Genomic DNA, 19,820 nt, shown 5'->3' with positions numbered 1-19,820 from the left:
TTCATTCCTCTGTTTCCTCTCTCTTTTTTATTCAATTTTAGTGTTTCTGACTAGATCTCTTTGCAGAGTTGTTTTCCCAGTGATTGTTCCAGGGATTGAGTGTACTTAATTTCTTCAGTCTACTTAGAAACAGTATTTTAGGGGCATCGGGGTGGCTCAGTCAGTTAAACGCCTGCCTTTGGCTCAGGTCATTATCTTGGAGTTCTGGGATCAAGACCCAAGACAGGCTCCTTGCCCAGTGGGGAGTCTGCTTCTCCCTCTATCCCTCACCCTACTTGTGCTGTTTCTCAAATAAATAAATAAAATCTTTTTTAAAAACCCCAGTATTTTACCATTTCAAGTAGAAGGCAGAGAACAAACCAGCACATACAGGTCCATTTATTCTCCTCCCTTTATGCTGCAGTTGTTCCACATTACACTAACATACACTAAGATGCTCAATTTTTGCTTTCAACTCTAACACATTTTGGAGAATTCAAGATTGGAACAGTGAATTATATTTACTTAGACATTTACCATTTCTATTGCTTTCTTTTATTCCTGATGTTCCAAGTCTCCATCTGGTATCATTTCCCTTCTGTCTGAAGAACTTCCTTTAGCAATTCCTTTTGAGAAGAGCTGTTGACTATAAATTCTCTTAGTGTCCTTTCACTAAGAATATCTTAATATCCTTCGGAAATAAAGCAAAATATTTGCTGGATACAGAATTCTGGGTTAACAATTCTTCTTATTTTACGAGTATTGATCTACTTCTTCCTGGTGTCCATGATCTCTAATGAGAAATCCACACTTAAGTTCTTACTCTTCTATAAGCAAGTCATTGTTTTTCCCTTGCTGCTTTCATTAATTTTTTTTCTTGATTTTTAGTTTTTAGCAGTGTGATTAGATGTCTGTGCGTGGACTTCCTTGGGTTTATTCTATCCAGGGTTTGCTGAGCTTTTTGAATTTGTGGGTTTATGTCTTTTGCCAAATCTGGGAAATTTCATCCATTATTCTCTTGAAATAATTTTTCTGTGCTGTACTCTTTCTCCTCTTCCTCTGAGACTCTGATCACCGCAATGTTAGACTTTTTATAATTGGCTCACAAATCCCTGAAACTTCATTTTTAAATCTTTCTTTTTTTCTGTGTTCAGACAGGATAATTTCTAGTGCTCTATCTTCAAGTTCACTCTTTCTTCTGTTATTTCCATTCTGATACTCATTCATCCAGTGAGGTTATTTTGATTATTTTTCATTTCTAAAATTTCCATTTGGCTCTTCTTTTATCTTCTATTTCTTTGCTGAGACCTATTATCCCACTCATTTCAAGACTATCTGTCTTCACTTCTTGGAGCATTTTTATAATAGCTACTTAATATCTTTGCTTGCCAGATAATTCCAACATCTGTGTCATCTTGGTGCTGGCATCTGTTTGTTGTCTTTTTGTGAGTTGAAGTTTCCTTGGTTCTTTGTATGTCCAGTGATTTAGGACTATATCCGGCAAAACTTGAACATTTGTTATGAGGCTCGATGAATCCTGGTACTTTTGTTTTAGTAGGCAATCAACATAGCTGGGTTCAGAATCCAAATTCTGGTTTCAATGTCAGTTCTGTTTTCAACGCCTTTTGCAGTGCTATTCAGTTTTGTACCACATATGTGCTACAAAGCATTGTCTGAACCACGTAGGCAGTTTTACTCAAACTGTACTGTGCACATTAATCAGTGGCAGATCTTACTAAACTGTAGATTTTAATACGGAAGACCAAGATTGGGACTCGATATTCTGCATTTTTTATAAGCTCCCAAGTGACATGATTTTGCTAGTCTGGAGAACACAGATGGCTAGGCCTGTCAGGTTCAAGTTCAGCTATGAAATTTTGGTGGTCTGGAATTATTTACTTTGTTCTACTAAGTGTGGAAACCTAGGACTGGGGACATGGAGATGCTGAGAACTGTAGACAAAAGCGTGTACGTGCTCATGTAGTAGAGTGCTCTGAGCAAGGAGGGCATGAACCCTTTCCTTTTCCCCACCCTGAGAATATCCTGTGAGTTCAAGGGTGAGCTGGGGACTGAAAATGGCTGGGAAGTATTGTGCTTAGGCTAGGTGAACACAGATTTTTAAAAGAAAAAAAAGAAAAAGATATGCATACATTATACTAACTGTAAGAAAAATGTCACCATAATCTAACATAATGATTCTTTTTGTTCTTCTTTTCTAGTCTTCTTTCATAAACATGCTTTTATAAAAGTATAGTATTGTAATTTCAGGTCCCATGGTTTTCCTCCACTTATGTCCTGTATTTCTTGAGTTGTCTGTCTTTGCTATTGTCATTTTTAATGATCAACTAATAATCACTCAAGTGAAGCAAATTTTTAACATTTAATCTTCTACTGTAGGTACTAGTATTGCTTCTGATCTGAGTAACTATAAAGAACGGTGTAATGAATAACTTTTGTATAACTGTTATCCTCTGCCTGTCCCACCATGATATGATGGGGGCAACCTATTTCTCTGGTCAAAAGAAAAGAGTTGTGTCTGGGACCCTCAACTGCATTTGACTTAGGTAATTCAGAAGGTGAGATTTGGGTTCTGCAAATTGATGAGATTCAGGTAAGAGTGGACACTGAGCTGAGCAGCAATGGGTAAGACTCTTCAGAACCTTAGGGGAGGGAAGATGCATTTTGCATTTGGGAGGCCAGAGGGTAGACTGTGGTAGGTAAAATCTCTAGAAATGGTCGCTCTTAGTATTCCACACTGTCTAATCCTCAGAACTTGGGTATGAGAAATCACTCTTGCGATTGTTTTATAGCAAGTTGCTGTAGTATAGCACAGTTAACTTCAAAAAGGGGAGATGATCTGAACGGGCTAATCTGCTCACATAGGCCCTTAAAAAGCAGAACACTTTCTCTAGCTGGCAGCAGAAGAGAAGGTGGAAGGGGAGAGTCAAAAGCATGGGCAAGACTTGACAAACTGTTGCTGACTTTGTAGATGGAGGCCTGTGAGAAGAGGTGTCAGAAGTCTTCAGGAGCTGAGAGAGGCCCTCAGCCAACAGCCAATGAGGAATGGGGACCTCAAGTCATACAAAAACAAGGAACTGAATTCATGTTCGATCAACTTACAAATATTATGGGGATAATGCTTTTCTAAATAATTTGAAAGAAAAAAGGGACTAAACCCAGCAATATGGCAAGGATCTGGAAACTTTAAAACATAGTGGGAATGACAAGTAGTACAACTGTTTAGGAGCACAACTGGGCAACATCAAAATCTTTAAAAACATGCTTAGTCCTTGATGGAGCAATTCTACTTTCAGCAATGCATGCTAAGGACATATTCAGAGATGTGCTCTGAGTGTGAATGTATGCTCACTGACGTGTTAGCTGTGGTAGCCCCAAATCAGAAATGACTTCCCATGTATCATCCTTGATTTGTCTCCTCTTTGTTAAGCCAACCCATCAGCAAGTTCTGTCAGGTGTACTTCCAAATATACCCAAGATCATCTTCCTTGTCTGCCACCATTTACTACCTACTACTACTGTTTCTTGCCTGGGTGCCTGTGTCAGCTCTTGACCTGGTCTTCGTGTTTCTACTCTTATTCTTTTATAATCCATTCTCTACAAAGGAGCTAGAGATTCAAAAATAAAATGTACAGTATGAAGTCCCTCTTTTGTTAAACACACCCAGGGGTTCCTACTGCTTCTGATCTTGCCCCTAAGGCTCTGAATGCCCTAGCCCATGCTTACCCCTGCAGTGTCATCACCCATCTCTCTACCCCACCAATTTACTGTGCTCCAACTACACTACTTAATCTGTTCTCAGAACAATCCAAGGCAAGATTGTTTCTTTCAAAATGATTGCTGATATGTGTGTTACAAGGAGGAAGTAATAAGGGCTGAATCCTGCTCCAGTGTTTATGAGCTGTGTTGGTTTGGGTAAGTTAATTAACCTCTCTATGCCTCAGTTTTCTTTTCTATAAAATGGAGAAGACAACAGCACCTAGCTTTCTCTACTGCGAAATAGGATAACAGTATTTATTTCTCAAGGTTAAGTATCAAATGAGAGTATTTACAAAAGCGTAACACCTGGTACATAGCAAAGAGTTCAATAAATGGTATCTAATATTCTATTATTATATCACAACTTCTGCTTTCTACTGCTTGTGATCAAGTTACTTATTATACATGAGCCTCAGTTTTCTTACTTGTAAAATGGGGATAGCCCTTATAAATCTTATAGGGTTGAGAGGATTAAGTAAGAGCATATGGATGATATGCCTCGCCTGTTGCTTCAAACAGTTGGCACTCAGTAAGCAGTGGTTGTATAATTATTATTGAACTAGCTTTGCCATCCATGGGAGAAACTAAAGAGATCAAGTTTATTTGGCTCTAAGATGAAAAGCAATGAGGGAAAAATTTAAGAACAGGGAATAATAGTTTCAAGAGCAGTGAAAAATGAAAATTTGATTATTAGGGTGGCATAGGTAGAGGAGAATTCTTCTCAAAATATGGAGGATCAACTTATCAATATAGTAAAATATCAACCTATCTTGTACCACACATAAAAATTAATTTCAAGTAGATTATAGATCTAAATACAAAAGGTAAAACAACAAAGCTTTTAGAAGATATATATGAGGAATTCTCCATGACCTTGGGGTAGGGCAAAGATTTCTCAACAGATCAAAAAAACACCAAACAAAGGAAAAGCATCGAGAAGCTAGATTACATAAAAATTAAGAACATTTTATTACAGAGTGAAAAGCCAAAGTATAAAGGGAAAATATTTGTAATACATTTATCTGACACAGGACTAAAATCAAGAATATACAAATAATGCCTACAAATCATAAAAAGATAAGACAACCAAAGAGAGAAATGGTCAAGACTGATTTGGAAGACGCTTAACAAAAGGGGATATCTAAAAGGGCTTGTAAACATTTTTAAAAGAGAAAGGATTCAAAATGTCCTCCACAGAATCCTGGAGGTCCCTGAAACTCATTTCATTTCAGGGGGTCCATGAGATCAAAACTATTTCATCTTAGAAGCTATCTGCTTTTGGGGTACCTAGGTGGCTCAGTTGGTTAAGCATTTGCCTTTGGCTCAGGTCATGATCTCAGGGTCCTGGATGGGAAATGAGAATCTAGTTGTCTTCCATACCTAATAATAAACAGGTCACAACAATATGAAACAAGTCATTCTTTTCATAAAATTTTTGTGTTTGGGGAAAAAATAGTTCTGTAAAAATTTCTATTTGTGTTAACATGTAGTGGGTTTATTATTGTTATTTTTAAAAAAATAAATGTGTAATTTAAAAATTTTAGTTGTAACTTCTAATACGATAAATATTGATTGAACCCCAAAAAGAACTCTTTAACAATTCAAAATTTAGTGATTTCTCCTCAATAATTCAGAGTTCAAGGTTTCTGAGACCAAAAATGTTGAGATCCACCAGCATAAAAAATGTAACTCAATGAAGTTAAAGAAAAAAACTATATACAGATGCATATAGCCTTACTATTTAAAATGAAAAATTGAACATATTTAAAATATCCCATGGAGGTTAGGCAAACTACAGCATATCAGCAAAATAAAGTATCAGATACTAAAAAAAGATATATTTAGCACTTTAGTAAACAGATTTAAAAGGAAAATGCAGAACACAAAATATTGGAAACATTAAAAATATGTAAAGACAGATTGGGACTGAAAATGAATTTTGAATGGCAAGAGTTCTATATCTAAGGATTTATTTTTAGTGAAGCCAGTTGAGCATAAGAAAAACTGGTTTTTCAAAACAGCGAATAGATTTGGGGCATACAGTCTGAATGAGGACAGATGGAGCAAAGCGAAATGGGTTAGAATTTTAAGACAACAACAACAAAAGTTAGGCTTAGATTAAAACAAAAACAAAAACAAAACAACAAAACCAAAAAACCGTTCCCTTACAGATGGGCTGTTTTCAGTAATTCTTCCCTAGAGATTTCAGGAGTAAACAGACCTACTTTTCACGACCAATTCTCCATCACAATGGAATGTCCTCTCCATGTGTACTCCTGGCCTAGAAGCAGCCAGCATCGAACCGACAGACCAGTATCCTTGACAAGCTCCCGGTACATGTCTCTGCACTCAGGGAGGCAAATCTCTTTCTGCACTACGACAGACATTTGATGGGTTTGCTTCTGGAGGTTTCCAGGGGTGGACTAGACAAGATGGGGTGTGGAAGGCAAGCAGTGAAACACAGGACCGTGTCCTACAGGAAGGAGGCAGAGGATGCTATTTCCCCGCTCAGAGCACAAGCCTCGGCTGTTCAGTGATGGGCTAATTAACACCCTGCAGCAGCCAGATGGGCCAGCTCCTATGTTGCTCTTTCCCTCCTTCCAGCTCTAAAGCCCCACCCCCAAATCCTGCATTTGAGGGAAAAACAAAAAGGTGAAAGTGTGAGTGCTGGTTGCTCGGCAACTTGGTGGTAGTGGGGGCTCTAATAAAGGAATGGTGTCATTCCAGACATCTGTGCTGACAGAGGAAGGGGACTGGCGAAGAGTGGGGGTGGGGGTAAGTGGCTGACAAAAAGCCTCCTAAACATTCCGCCTCCTCTCCAACCATGTCTTGTAGTTTAATGTCCTGGTCCTGGGAGATGGATCTGCTTGAGAAAGACCTAGCTGAGGGAGGGCAAGGGGATGGATTTTTCTCCACACTCCACATGCACTCACTATATTGAATTTGTACACAAATTGATTATTACATGAACTAAAACTGGATGGTGAGTGGGGAAAGCAATAAGCAGAGTTAGAACCACGTAATGGCAGACTGGGCCCAGTCTTTACCTCCCAGTGAGGTAACTCTGGACAGTTATGCTATGTCCTTATCCACCCTCTCCTCCTGTGTAAAGCTGGGGTGCTAGTGATCGCACAGATCTGTCTGGAAGGTGAGCAACCATAAATGAAACCACCTAGTTCAGTGGTCAACACATGGCCAAACAGCCAAGAAATGGCAGTTATTCCCCTCCTGGATAAACACAGCCAATATGGATGATAAAGACACAATGTTTATAAGGGCCTGGGGCCTAAATGTAGTCACCCAACCCACCCTCCAGGTCCATACTCTCACATCTAAGTGGCTCCACTACTGCATCAAATCCTTTTCTGGGGGGAAGAGGCTAGGTCTTTAAAAATATAAAACAAGGTTCTGTCTTTGGGAGGACCCTCTACTAACTAACCCCGGTAGTCTGGTTTTGAGCTTGACCATGAATGGGATCCACTGGGTATTTATCAAACCTTTACTATATTCTGACCAATGAACTTGACACATGACATTCACCTACATATCAATATTAAGAGATACAGGAATAATAATAAAATAGGCGTAATAATTCTCAGAGTGCAGATCAGGGGACCAAGATCCTCCCAGAGCTAAGTGTGCTCACTGAAGGACAGGTAGAGCTAAAAGGTCAGGGTTTGAATCTAGCTGATCAACTCCAAAGCCTGTGCTCTAGAATACCATATAAATACTCTCTTGTTGATATGGGGGGGCGAGGGTGGGGATGTGGAAAAAAGGGACCAAGTCCCCTGGGCTAAGAGTGGTATGCTGAAACAATGAGGCTCAGCATTCAGCCTTAAACACTGTCCCCCTCCCTATCCCCACCATCGCACTAGACTAACCACTTCCTATCCTTCCAGGGCTCTGCACAGGACAGGCCTTCCTGCTGGAACACGCTTCCTACTCTACTCTTCACTGACTAACACGTCTTTCTCATTCTCTAGGAGCCCACTGAAAGGTCAGTCTCTTCTTGCTGAAGCCTTCCCTGAACACCAAGTGTGGTTCAGGCTCTTCTTCCATGTGCTCCCCAGTATACTGATGAGATGACAGCAGGAGCAGAAGGCATCACTGGTCTTCATGAAGCACCCAAGGCTAGATCTAGGGCCCACACCTAGTGAGCTCAAGAAATACTGTGGCCTTAAGAACCTAAGTGGCTCCTTAGCACCGACATTTTTAAATACTGTGTATTTTAAAATAAAAAGAGTTACAGGAAAAATAGTGCAGAGAAATCCAGTTTTCTCCAAGTTATACCACCACAAAGCTCCCTCATGCTACCCCGCCCATCTTTATAATCATACCTACAGCCTGTCCCCATCCCTAAAGTCTGGCAACCAATAATCTGTTTAGCATGTCTATTAATACTGTCATTTTGAAAATGTGTAAGTGGAATTGTACAGCATATGATTGTTTGGAATTGGCTTTTTTCATTCAGCATGATGACCCTGGGGTCCATCCTAAATGTCACTCCTTCACATTGCTGAGTAGTATTCCACAGGCTGCACAGCAGCATGCTTACCCACTTACCAATTCAGGCACATCTGGATTGCTTCCAGTTTTTGGCTGTTACAAATAAAGCTGCTATGAACATCTGTGTACAAGCTTTTGTGTGCATAATTTTTGTTTCTCTAAGATAAACACCTAGGGGTAAGATTCCTAGATCTTACTAGGAAGCGTTTAAGAAACTGCCAATGTTTGGGGATCCCTGGGTGGCTCAGTGGTTTAGCGCATGCCTTTGGCCTGGGGCATGATCCTGGAGTCCCGGGATCAAGTCCCGCATCAGGCTCCCTGCATGGAGCCTGCTTCTCCCTCTGCCTGTGTCTCTGCCCTCCCCCTTTCTCTCTGTGTGTCTCTACTGATAAATAAAATCTTAAAAAAAAAAAAAAAAGAAAAAGAAACTGCCAGTGTTCTTGAGTGGCCATACCATTTTATGTTACCACAAGCAATGAATAAGAGATTGAGTTTCTCTGCACCCTCTCCAGCATTTTAAAAAATTTTAGCCATTCTAGTAGGTGTGAAGGATTTGTGTAATTTGCATTTCCCTAATGGCTATTGGTGCTGAATACCTTTTCACGTGCTATGTGCCATCTGCGTATCCTTTTCAGTGTACTATCTCTTCACATCTTGTCCCATTTTCTAATTGGATTGTTTTTCTTAACCTGTACACTTTTGAGTGTTCTGTATCTTTCTAGATATGATTGCTTTGTCAGATTGCTTGATTGCTTTGTCAGATGCATCGTTTGCAAACATTTTCTCCCAGTCTGTAGTTTATCTCATTCTCTTAACAGGGTCTTTCACAAAGCAAACATTTTTAACTTTGATGAAGTATAATGTAACCATTTCTTCCTGTTACAGACTGTGCTTTTAGTGTCCTTCTTCTACAGTGTTGCAGCATTAAGTTTCACATTTAAATTTGTGATCTCATTTGAGCTATCAGCTCACATTCTTTCTGAGCCCTGAGCTGGTACCCTTGCTGAACTCATTATTAATTACTGTTGTTACTGCTATTATTTGGTAGATTCCCTGGGATTTTCTATGTAGACCATAATGTTACCTGCGAACATGAACTGTTTTATTTCTTCCTCTCTTAACTGTATCAGTTTTATTTCTTGTCTTAATGTGGTAGCAAAATTTTCAGTACTACCCGAATAAGAGTGGTGAGGGTGGGGGAATCCCTGGGTGGCTCAGCGGTTTAGGGCCTGCCTTTGGCCCAGGGCGTGATCCTAGAGTTCCAGGATCGAGTCCCGTGTCAGGATCATCCCTGAATGGAGCCTGCTTCTCCCTCTGCCTGTGTCTCTGCCTCTCTAAATAAAATCTTTTTCTTTTAAAAAAAGAAGAGCGGTATGGGTGATATCTGTGCCTTGTTCCTAAGGGGGAAAGCAGTCAGCAGTGAATTTTAAGTAAACCATTTTTGCTGGTATGATGATAAACCCATAAAATATCATTTAGGTACTAACTACTCTCTAATAGAAGGAAAGACACAAAGTCTCAATCATGAACAATTATTATCAATTCTCTTATAATTTGAACCCAGGAACCTCATTTCTACTCTTATATGTTCACATTTCCTAAGCTAAAGCTAGGACTTTTTTTGTTTTGTTTTGTTTTTTTTAGTTTATTGAGATATATTTCATATACAATTTATCCAGTTAAAATATACAGTGGTCTTTAGATGTTCATAGAGTGTGTAAATATTCTAATTAGAATATTTTCTAAACCACAAAGAGAAACCCTGTACCCATTAGCAGTCCCACCCTATTCATGCCCACTAAACCCTCCACTTCAGTTTGTGGCAACCACTAACCTGCCTTGTCTCTATGGATTTGCCTATTCCGGACATTTCACATAAAATCACATAATATGTAGCTCTTCTCACTTAGCATGTTTTCAAGGCTCACACAGGTTGTGACATCCATCAAGTACTTCATCCTCTTCTTACTGCTGAATTAACATTCCACGGTATACGTGTTTCACGTTTGTGTACTTGATCATCAGCTGATGCATAATAGGCTGTTCTGACTTTTTGGCTAGTATGAATAATACTATGGATATCCATGTACAGAAGTTTGTACATGATCATGTGCACAAACAAGTGCTATTTCACCGTGGTTTGGAGTTCCATTTCCCTAATGATTAATTAGGGAATTTTCACAGGCTCATGTGCCACTTGGACACTTTTGAACCATTTTTAAATTTTATTACTGAGTTGTAAGGGTTATATATTCTGGATACAAACGTACTACCAACTCTGATTTGCAAATGCTTTCTCCCATTCTAGGAGTTATCCTTTCATTTTGATGCTGTTCTTTAAAGCACAAAAGGTTTTAATTTTGACGAGTCCAATTTGGGCTTTAGGTATTGTATCTAAGAAACTACTGTGGAACACAAGATCATGAAGATTTATTCCTGTGTTTTGCTAGGAGTGTTATAGTTCTCTTATGCTTAGGTCTATGATCCATTTTTAAGTTGCTTTTTGTGTAAGGAAGGGGTCCAACTGCATTCTTTTGGCTGTGGATACAGAGTTGTTCCAGTACCATTTGAAAAGACTATTGTTTCCTCATTGAATTGTCTTGGCACATTTGTTGAAATCAATTGCCCATGAATGTACAGGTTTATTTCTGGATCTCAATTCTATTCCCTCAGCTATGTCTATCCTTGTTCCAGTACCACACTGTCTTGATTACTGTAGCTTTGTAATAAGTTTTGAAATTGGAAAGTGTGAGTCTTCTTTTTTCTTTTTCAAAATTGCTTTAGTTATTCTGATACCCTTGCATTTCCATATGAATTTTAGGATCAGCTTGACAATTTGAAAACAAAAAATCTGCAAACAAAAAACTTTGGGATTGGGACTGCATTAAATATGTAGATCAATTTGGAGAATAGTAAATCTTCCTATTTATGAACACAATGTCTTTCCATTATTTAGAGCTTCCTTAATTTCTTTCAACAATGTTTTACAGTTTTCGGTGTACATTTTAACTTCTGTTAAATTTATTCATAAGTAGTTTTTCTTTTGGGCATTATTATAAACGGAATCATTTCCTTAATTTTCAGATTGTTCATTGTGCATGTGTAGAAATACCATTGATTTTTGTTTTTTGATCATTTATCCTGTCACATTGCTGAACTTGTTTATGTAAAAAACATTTTTTAGAGGATTCCTTAGAATGTCCTATATATGAGATCTCATGTAATTGGCAAACAGAGTTTGTTTTACATCTTCCTTTTTAATCTAGATACTTTTCCTTTTTCTTGAATGATTGTCCTGGCTAAAATCTCAAGTATGATATTACACAAAAGTAACAAGAGCAGACAGTCTTGTCTTGTTCCTGATCTTAGGGGGAAAGCATTTGGTATTTCTCCATAAGTAGGATGTTAGCTGTTAACTTTCTGCAGACACTACATATTGAGTTAAGAAACTTCTATTGCTAAATGCTTTTATCATGAAAGGGTGTTAGATTTTGTCAAATGCTTTTTATCAATACATTGAGATGAACCTTTGGTTTTTGTTCTATTAATGTAGTATGTTACACTAACTTATTTTCAGATGTCAAACCAATCATTTTTGGGATAAATTTTTTTTGGTCATGGTATATAATCCTTCTTCTATGTTGCTGAATTTGTTTTTGCTAGTACTTTAAGGCTTTAAAAATCTATGTTCAAAAGGGATACTGGTTTGTAGTTTTCTTGTGAGGGCTTTGATTTTGGTATCAGGGCCCCACAGATCCAAAGAAGATCCAACACTGTAGTTAGTTGATATAACTCTTTTATAAATTTTTTTTAATTTATTAATTTATTTATTTATGATAGTCACAGAGAGACAGGCAGAGACACAGGCAGAGGGAGAAGCAGGCTCCATGCACCGGGAGCCCGACGTGGGATTTGATCCCGGGTCTCCAGGATCGCGCCCCGGGCCAAAGGCAGGCGCTAAACCGCTGCGCCACCCAGGGATCCCGATATAACTCTTTTAATATCAGCCCCGCTCTTCTTTTTTCCTCATGCCATTTATTTATTTGACAATGAAAACAAGGTCAATTTATCCTGTAAAAATTTTTCATATTCCAGTTTTGGCTGGAATACGTGTATCCTCATGTGTCTTCCTCAGCTAGGAATTTTTATCTTCACAATTGTAAACTTCAGGTCTGATTCATAGTTAGGGTGGCAGAGCCTCCAGGTGGCCACTGTGGAAGCCCTGGGAGGATTTTTGCTTACTATAGTGGTTACAGGGTCCTCCGAGCACTTAGAGGCAGATACCAGAGACAATGCACATTCTACATAATGAATTCTACATTATAAGAATGACTTGCATCCCATACAACTTTTGAAAGTCTTGTTAGATTTTCAAGAAGGTGCAAAGCCTTCATAAATTACCCAAGTCTAAGATGATTTTACATATGAGACACTGTCCATCTACTATTTTGTTTGCCATTCTCCTAGGAACTGTTAATCATTTCAGAAAAGTCATGTTAGTAACAGCAATACAATTTGTAGTATTTGAGTTCTGTTATAATACATCTGTATATGCCAGCTTTTGTTACTGTCAAATTAAACATAATTACACATACAAGTGCAAGTGTCTGATTATATTTTCCAGTGTAATTGTGCTTAAGCATGTACACAAACAGAAATTATCTTATTAGTTACCCCCTTTCTACTTCTCATTTATATTATAGTGAGGACTTTATATTGATTCCTTCTAAAGTGTGCATTCAGTTAGATTATCTATGAATTTCATTTCCAGAGAAGTAAAAGAGATTTCACAGAATATTTGTTTTGACATGGGCAGTGAGTGTGAGAGAGCTGAGAATTACTATCTACTTAAGGTGTAAAAATCCGCCTCACCCCCCCCCCCCCCCCGACGGCTGTCGAGAGCTTGTTCTTAAAGCTTGCCACCATATTCTGGTTATGTGACAGCTAGAGCACTACACTGGGATTTGACATCTGAGCTGCAGCCCTGGCCCTGCTTCTTTATTAGTGGCTGGTGACCTAGGCAGGTCTCTACCTCTGTTCCTGTCGCTAAAATAAGGAGGTTAGATCAGATGAGATGTTCCAACCCTTCAACTACTTTTTATGATTTTCCCTCCCCACAGGAATTCTGAAGAGTGCCAAAGAAATTTACCAATTATTACTTTATTGTAATAAATTAATTTCCCATTTTAATCAAAAATTAAATATAATCTTAATATAATCAAAGATAATAACTGCAAAACAGGATAAAATAACAATGGCAGTTAACACTTACTGAGTGCTTATTATGGCCCCACAGTGAACCCCCAGGCAGCCCCCCATTAGTACCACACAGGGGACTCCAAATTGGGAAGTGCTGTCTCAGCTAGAGACTAAGATCTCCCCTCGATTCTTGTCTCCTTCCTCAGACCATGAGTCTCCGGTCATAGACATTGCCACGCTAACCTGCTAAGATCTTGGATGTGATATCCTCATACTCCATGCTGTTTTGGAAAAGTTCTGAAGCTGTCAAAGAGGTTAGGTGACTACCATGAATGAAATGAAATAGCCAAGACATTTGGCCTACATTCCCTCTGGAAAAGTACTTCTGCATCTCTCCATTTTCCTAAAATACCTGGCCTGGGGCCCTGCTACTAGAAGAAGCTAGGTAGTTATCAGGAGTCGTACAAGAACTCACTGCTTCACTTATGTCTCCATCCACCAAGACTGACAATTTGTTGCAGACACATGGAGGCCAGAGAGGGGGCCAGTGGCAGGATCACTATGGCTAGAATCCTGCAGAAGCATGGGTTAGTTGCCTGCTGGGGGCTCTGTACTCACCAGGGAGGCTGCTGGCTTGTGCGTGGTTGCTGTGGGTGAATCCGGAGGGGGTCTACCTCTCTGGCAGTGGCAGGCGGAAACTCCCGGTGGAGACTGCTGACACTAGCCTTGTCCCAGGGCTCATGGATAGGTGTAATGATCCCAGACGCGATGCGAGACCGAAGTTCCTCACTGTTCTTATAGGTCCTGCGGGAAGGAGACGAGGTGTCAACTGCTTGCACCTGGCTGGCAACCCTGTATACACTATTCTGGCGGCAGTGGCGACGGCGGCGGCGGCGGCCCTGAAAGCTCTTGGCTTTGCGCGTGGACTGTTTGCAAGGGTGGGAATGGGCCGCCCGGCGGACCCGTGTGAGGGGGGCAACAGCCCGGTGATGTCTCCGAGATTTGGGCCTAAGCTTCTTAGGCATCTGAGTTGCCCCTCCTCATTTACCACCCCATTAGAAAGAGGTGACGGTGCAGGGGCACAGGGCCTGGACTGGCTACTCCTCTGTACCTGCCCAACCCCTCCCTCAGCCTCATTGTGTGTTCATCGTGTGTCATGGGAAGGGTCATGGACTGCCAAGGCTTCTTGGGGAGGATGAACCAGGTTCCTGGGCCAGGTAAGCAGGGCTCTGGGGGCTCAAGGCCCAGTTCTGTCACCAACTCAGGGCCCTCTCGGAAGGCTGCTCTGGGCCTCTTTTCTTTGCCTGTGACGGATAAGCACTGTGAGCTATAGCTGAGGTGTTGAGGCAAGCTGAGGTAGGAACGAGTGGGCAGCGCTCTAGAGTTCCTAAAAATCTGGTATTTAAAAATGAGCCGGGATCCCTGGGTGGCGCAGCGGTTTAGCGCCTGCCTTTGGCCAGGGCGCGATCCTGGAGACCCGGGATCGAATCCCACGTCGGGCTCCCGGTGCATGGAGCCTGCTTCTCCCTCTGCCTGTGTCTCTGCCTCTCTCTCTCTCTCTCTGTGACTATCATAAATAAATAAAAATTTAAAATAAAATTAAATTAAATTAAAAAAAAAATGAGCCATATCCTGGACCAAAAAAGCAAACCTTACAAATTTTAAAAAATGGAAACCATACAGAGTATGTTCTTTGACCAGATGGAATCATACTAAACATCAAAATAGAAAGGAGTTTCTAAATACATGGAAATTAAGCAACCTAATTCTAGATAACCCACATGTCAAAGAGGAAGACATGAAAACAAATACAAAGCACTGAATAAAAATAAAAATATAACATATTACAGTATGTGGGATGGGGTGTTCAGTTGGTTGAGTGGTTGACTCTTGATTTCAGTTCAGGTCATGATCCCAGGGTTGTGAGATCGAGCCCTGCATTAGGCTCCCTACTCAGAAGGGCATCTGCTTGGGATTCTTTCCCTCTCCTGTCCCTCCCCGTACCACTTGTGCGTACGCACTCTCTCTCCCAATTTAAAAATCTTAAAAAAATATATATGGGGATATAGTTAAAGCAGTGTTGGGAAGAAACTCCATAGCACTAAATGTTTACATCGGAAAAGAGTAAAGACATTGATAATCAAAATTCTGACCTCAAGAACCTAGAAAAAGAGCAAATTAAACCTGAAGAAAGACTAAAGGAAATAATAAAGAATAAAAGTCAATAAAAAATAGGAAAATGAGAGAGAAAATTAATTAAAAAAACCCCTCTGGTTCTTCGAAAAAATGAATAAAATTGACAAACTTGTAGCAAGATTGGCAAACACAAAAAGGGAGAAGACACAAATCACCAATATCAAGAATGACATGGGATATTACAACACATGTGTTGCCACTGGGAGAATAACAAGAGAATGCTAAAAACAACTTACTTCAACAACTTAGAACAGACCAATTCTTCAAAAACCTCAAACTAACAACTCAGGCAAAATAAAATAGATAATCTAAAGAGTTCTATTACAGTAACAAAATTTGTACTTAAGCACCCAAAGCAAAAAAATCTCCAAAGCCAGATGATTTCAGTGGAGAATGCTACCAAACACTTTAAGAAGAATTAACACCAAATTACAGTTATTTCCAGAAAATAGGAGAGGAAGAAACATTTCCCAACTCATTTTTTGAGGCCAAGATTGCTTCATATCAAAGCCAGACAAAGAGAGCACAAAAAACAAAACCAAAGACTTGGATTTCCCATGAACTTGGATGTATAAATACTTAATATACTAACAAGTTGAATTTAAAAATATATAAAAAGAATCATATATCTGTTGGTATGTAAAGCTGGTTCAGTAGTCACAAATCCCTACCATATCAATAAGCTAAGAAAAATCATATGAACCTATCAATTGATGCATAAAATGCATTTGACAAAATCCAACATGTAAATCCATTCATGATAAAAACTCTCAACAAACTAGGAACAGAAGGGAACCTCTTGAGCCTCAGAAAGAAGACCTACAAAAACCTACAGTTAACAATATACTTAATAATGAAAGACCTAAATTGACTGGAGGATATTACTGAAGCTAAGTGGGAGGAAGAGACCTGGGAGTAGGGAAGGAGGGAACAAAAGCTGAGCTAATTTTCCCCCTTTTAGTTTACTGGAATAGGAATAGAGGTAAAAGTCTTACAAACTAAGTTTATTTCCCTTTAACTGGGAAGCCACTGAACAGGTGAAAGTGGCATATATGGATTATATTCCCATATGGTTTCTTGGGATCTTAAATGTTTTGGAACAAGGCTGCTTATATATATATGGAGCAATAATGATGTAACAACTAATATTTACTGAACACTTACTATGTGACAGGCACTAAGTCCTTTACATACATTAACTAAGTTTTCAGAACTTAGTCTAGTAAATAAATAGTAAATAAAGTCAGAATTTGAATGAAAATAATAAAAATAATGAAAGATTGAATACTTTGCCTCTAAGACTGGGAACATGGCAGGGATGTTCTCTCTTACCACTCTTAAATAACCTAACACTGAAGTTCCGATCATTGCAATAAAGCAATAAGTAAATAAGAAAGAAAACATACAGATTAGAAAGCAAAGAATAAAACTTCCCTTTTTGCAGATGACATGATAGTCTACTTTGAAATTCCCAAGAAATTTACAAAAACACCTCCAAGAACAATGAATTCAGCAAAGTATCACATACAAGAGCAACACACAAAAATAAACTGCATTTCTACATACTAACAATGAATGTTTGAAAATCAAAACTAAGAGCAGAACACAATTTATAATTACCCCCCTCCTCCAGAAAAAAAATATCAAAAACATGTTCAGGATCTAAATGCTGAAAATTACAAAATGATGAGGAAAGAAATCAAATAGGACTTAATAAATGGATATATATCATGTTCATAGTAAAAATCTCAATTTCCCCCATTATATGTTAATGATCTTTAGGCTTAATGTAACTCCTAGCAAGGTTTTTACTGACATAGATAAGCTTATTCTAAAATTAGTATTTAGAGAGGTATGGACCTTAGAATAGCTAAGACTATCTTGACAAGGTAAGTGGGAGGAATCATTCTACTCAATATTAAGGTCTATTATGTAGTACATTAATAAAAACTGTGATATTGGCAGAGGGACACACAAAAAGATCAATGGGAAAAAACCAGAAAACCTCAAAACAGGCCCACATAAGTACAGACAACTGCTTTTTGAAAAAGTTGCAAAAGAAGTTCAATGAAGGAAGAACAAACAGTATTGGAGCAATTGAACATCCACAGGAAATAAAATGAACCTCTGTCTAAACCTCATACCTTATATTAAAATTAACTTAAAATAGACCAGACTTAAATGTAAAACTATAAAAAGGTTAGGAAAAAACATAAGAGAAAATCTTGGGGATCTAGAACTAGACAAAGCATTCTTGACACCAAAAACATGATCCATAAAATTGATAAAATAAATACCAAATTTAAAACTTTGTGAAGATCCTGTTAACAGAATGAAGAAACTACAAGCTGGAAAAAAAAATTATAAACCATCACCTAAGAAAGGACTTGCATCTAAAATATATAAAGAACTCTCAAATATACAACAGTAAAAAAAAAAAAAAAAAAAAAAAAAAAAAAAAAAAACCTCCAACAATCCAATTAGAAAATAATCAGATATTCTGCCAAATAAGATACACAGATGGCGAATATACACATGGAAAGATGCTCAACATCATTAGTCATTAGGGAAATAAAAATAAAACCACAATGAGATAATACTGCATATCTATCTGAATAACTAACATGAAAAAGAGTGACAACACCAAATGCTGGTGAAGATGCAGAGAAACGGTATCACTCATACACTGGTGGTGGACATGTAAAATGTAAATGTAAAATGATACTCTAGGATACTCTAGGAAATCATTTGACAGTTTCTTAAAAAACTAAACATACAATTACCATTGTGCTCCTAGGCACTTATCACAGAGAAAGAGGATTATATTCACATGAAAGCTTGTACCTGAATGTCCAAAGCACCTTTATTTGTAACAGCAAACAACTGGAAACAACTAGATATCCTTTAAGGTTATACAAACTGTGGTACACCCATATCATGAACTCAGCTTTACAAAGGAACAAACTATTGATGCATGCAACAACTCAGACGATAGATGACAAGGGCATTATGCTGAATAAGAAAAGCCAATCCCATAAGCTTAAGCTTACATACTGTATGATTAACATTTTTGAAATGAAAAAATTTTAGAAATGGAGAATAAGTGGTGGTTGCCAGGGGGTTAGAGTTGGGGAGGGATAGTGGGTCTGGCTAAAAAAGGGCATCAAGAGGGGATCCCTGGGTGGCTCAGCAGTTTATGGCCTGCCTGCAGCCAAGGGCATGGTCCTGGGGTCCCAGGATCGAGTTCTGCATCAGGGTAGGGTCCCTGCATGGAGCCTGCGTCTCCCTCTACCTGTGTCTCTGCCTCTCTCTTTCTCTCTGTGTCTCTCATGAATAAATAAAATCTTAAAAAAAAAATAAAAGGGCATGGGGGCAGCTGTGTGGCTCAGTCAGTTAAGCATCTGACCCTTAAATCTGGCTCTGGTCATGACCACAGGGTTGTGAGACTGAGCCCCAGAGTGGAGTCTGCTTGAGATTCTCGCTCTCTCTCTGTTCCTCCCACTCCTCTTTAAAAAAAGAAAAGAAAAGAAAAAAGGAGGGATCCTTATGGTGATAAAAAGGTTTTGTATCTTTATATCAATGTCAATATCCTGGCTGTAATACCTAGTATAGTTTTGTACAATGTGATCACTGATGTAAAATGTATAAAGGATACAAAGAATCTCTGTATTATTTCTTACAACTGCATTTAAGACTACAATGATCTCAAAATAAAATTTTTTTTATTGTTTTTATTTTTCAGTAGGCTCCACACCCAGCATGGAGCCCAACTCAGGGCTTGAACTCACGACCCCAAGATCAAGACCCGAGCTGAGATCACGAGTTGGACACTTAACCAACTGAGCCACCCAGGTGCCTCTTAAAATAAAAAGTTTAATTAAAAAATACATTTTTATTATATAACCATAAGATAAACTGAGAATATTGGACTTGATCAGTGATTTCATGTTTTCTCTCACATTTTAGTGGCCCAACAAGGGCAAAAGAGAAAGCCCAGGGACCCCCATTTCCTGTCTCTACCTTTGCCACCAGAGCAATTTTAGTTTTACTAGTTTAATATGTCAATCCTTAAGGAACATAGTGCTTGAAGAAAGAGTTCTGTTGTTCAAAAGTCTAACACCTGCAATGGTTTGGAAGATCTAAGGGCCTGTGGTCTCTATATC

The 19,820-nt window shown here is 38.8% G+C and overlaps 1 protein-coding gene across 2 annotated transcripts in view; it reads right to left on the bottom strand.

The window, feature by feature from the left end:
- Window positions 1-19,820, bottom strand: part of PSMF1 (proteasome inhibitor subunit 1) — a 39,667-nt gene that overhangs the window by 5,167 nt on the left and 14,680 nt on the right. For both annotated transcript variants that reach the window (XM_055305081.1, XM_055305072.1), the window contains one exon: window positions 14,080-14,265. In XM_055305081.1, coding sequence (XP_055161056.1) covers window positions 14,080-14,265 — 186 coding nt within the window. The remainder of the gene's footprint in view (window positions 1-14,079; window positions 14,266-19,820) is intronic.

This window comes from Nyctereutes procyonoides, unplaced genomic scaffold (genome assembly GCF_905146905.1).
Source record: "Nyctereutes procyonoides isolate TBG_1078 unplaced genomic scaffold, NYPRO_anot_genome, whole genome shotgun sequence".
In the NCBI taxonomy this organism is placed as follows: domain Eukaryota; kingdom Metazoa; phylum Chordata; class Mammalia; order Carnivora; family Canidae; genus Nyctereutes; species Nyctereutes procyonoides.
The sequence above is the reverse complement of the archived record's forward strand: the minus strand, read 5'-3'. Positions and strand labels throughout refer to the sequence as shown.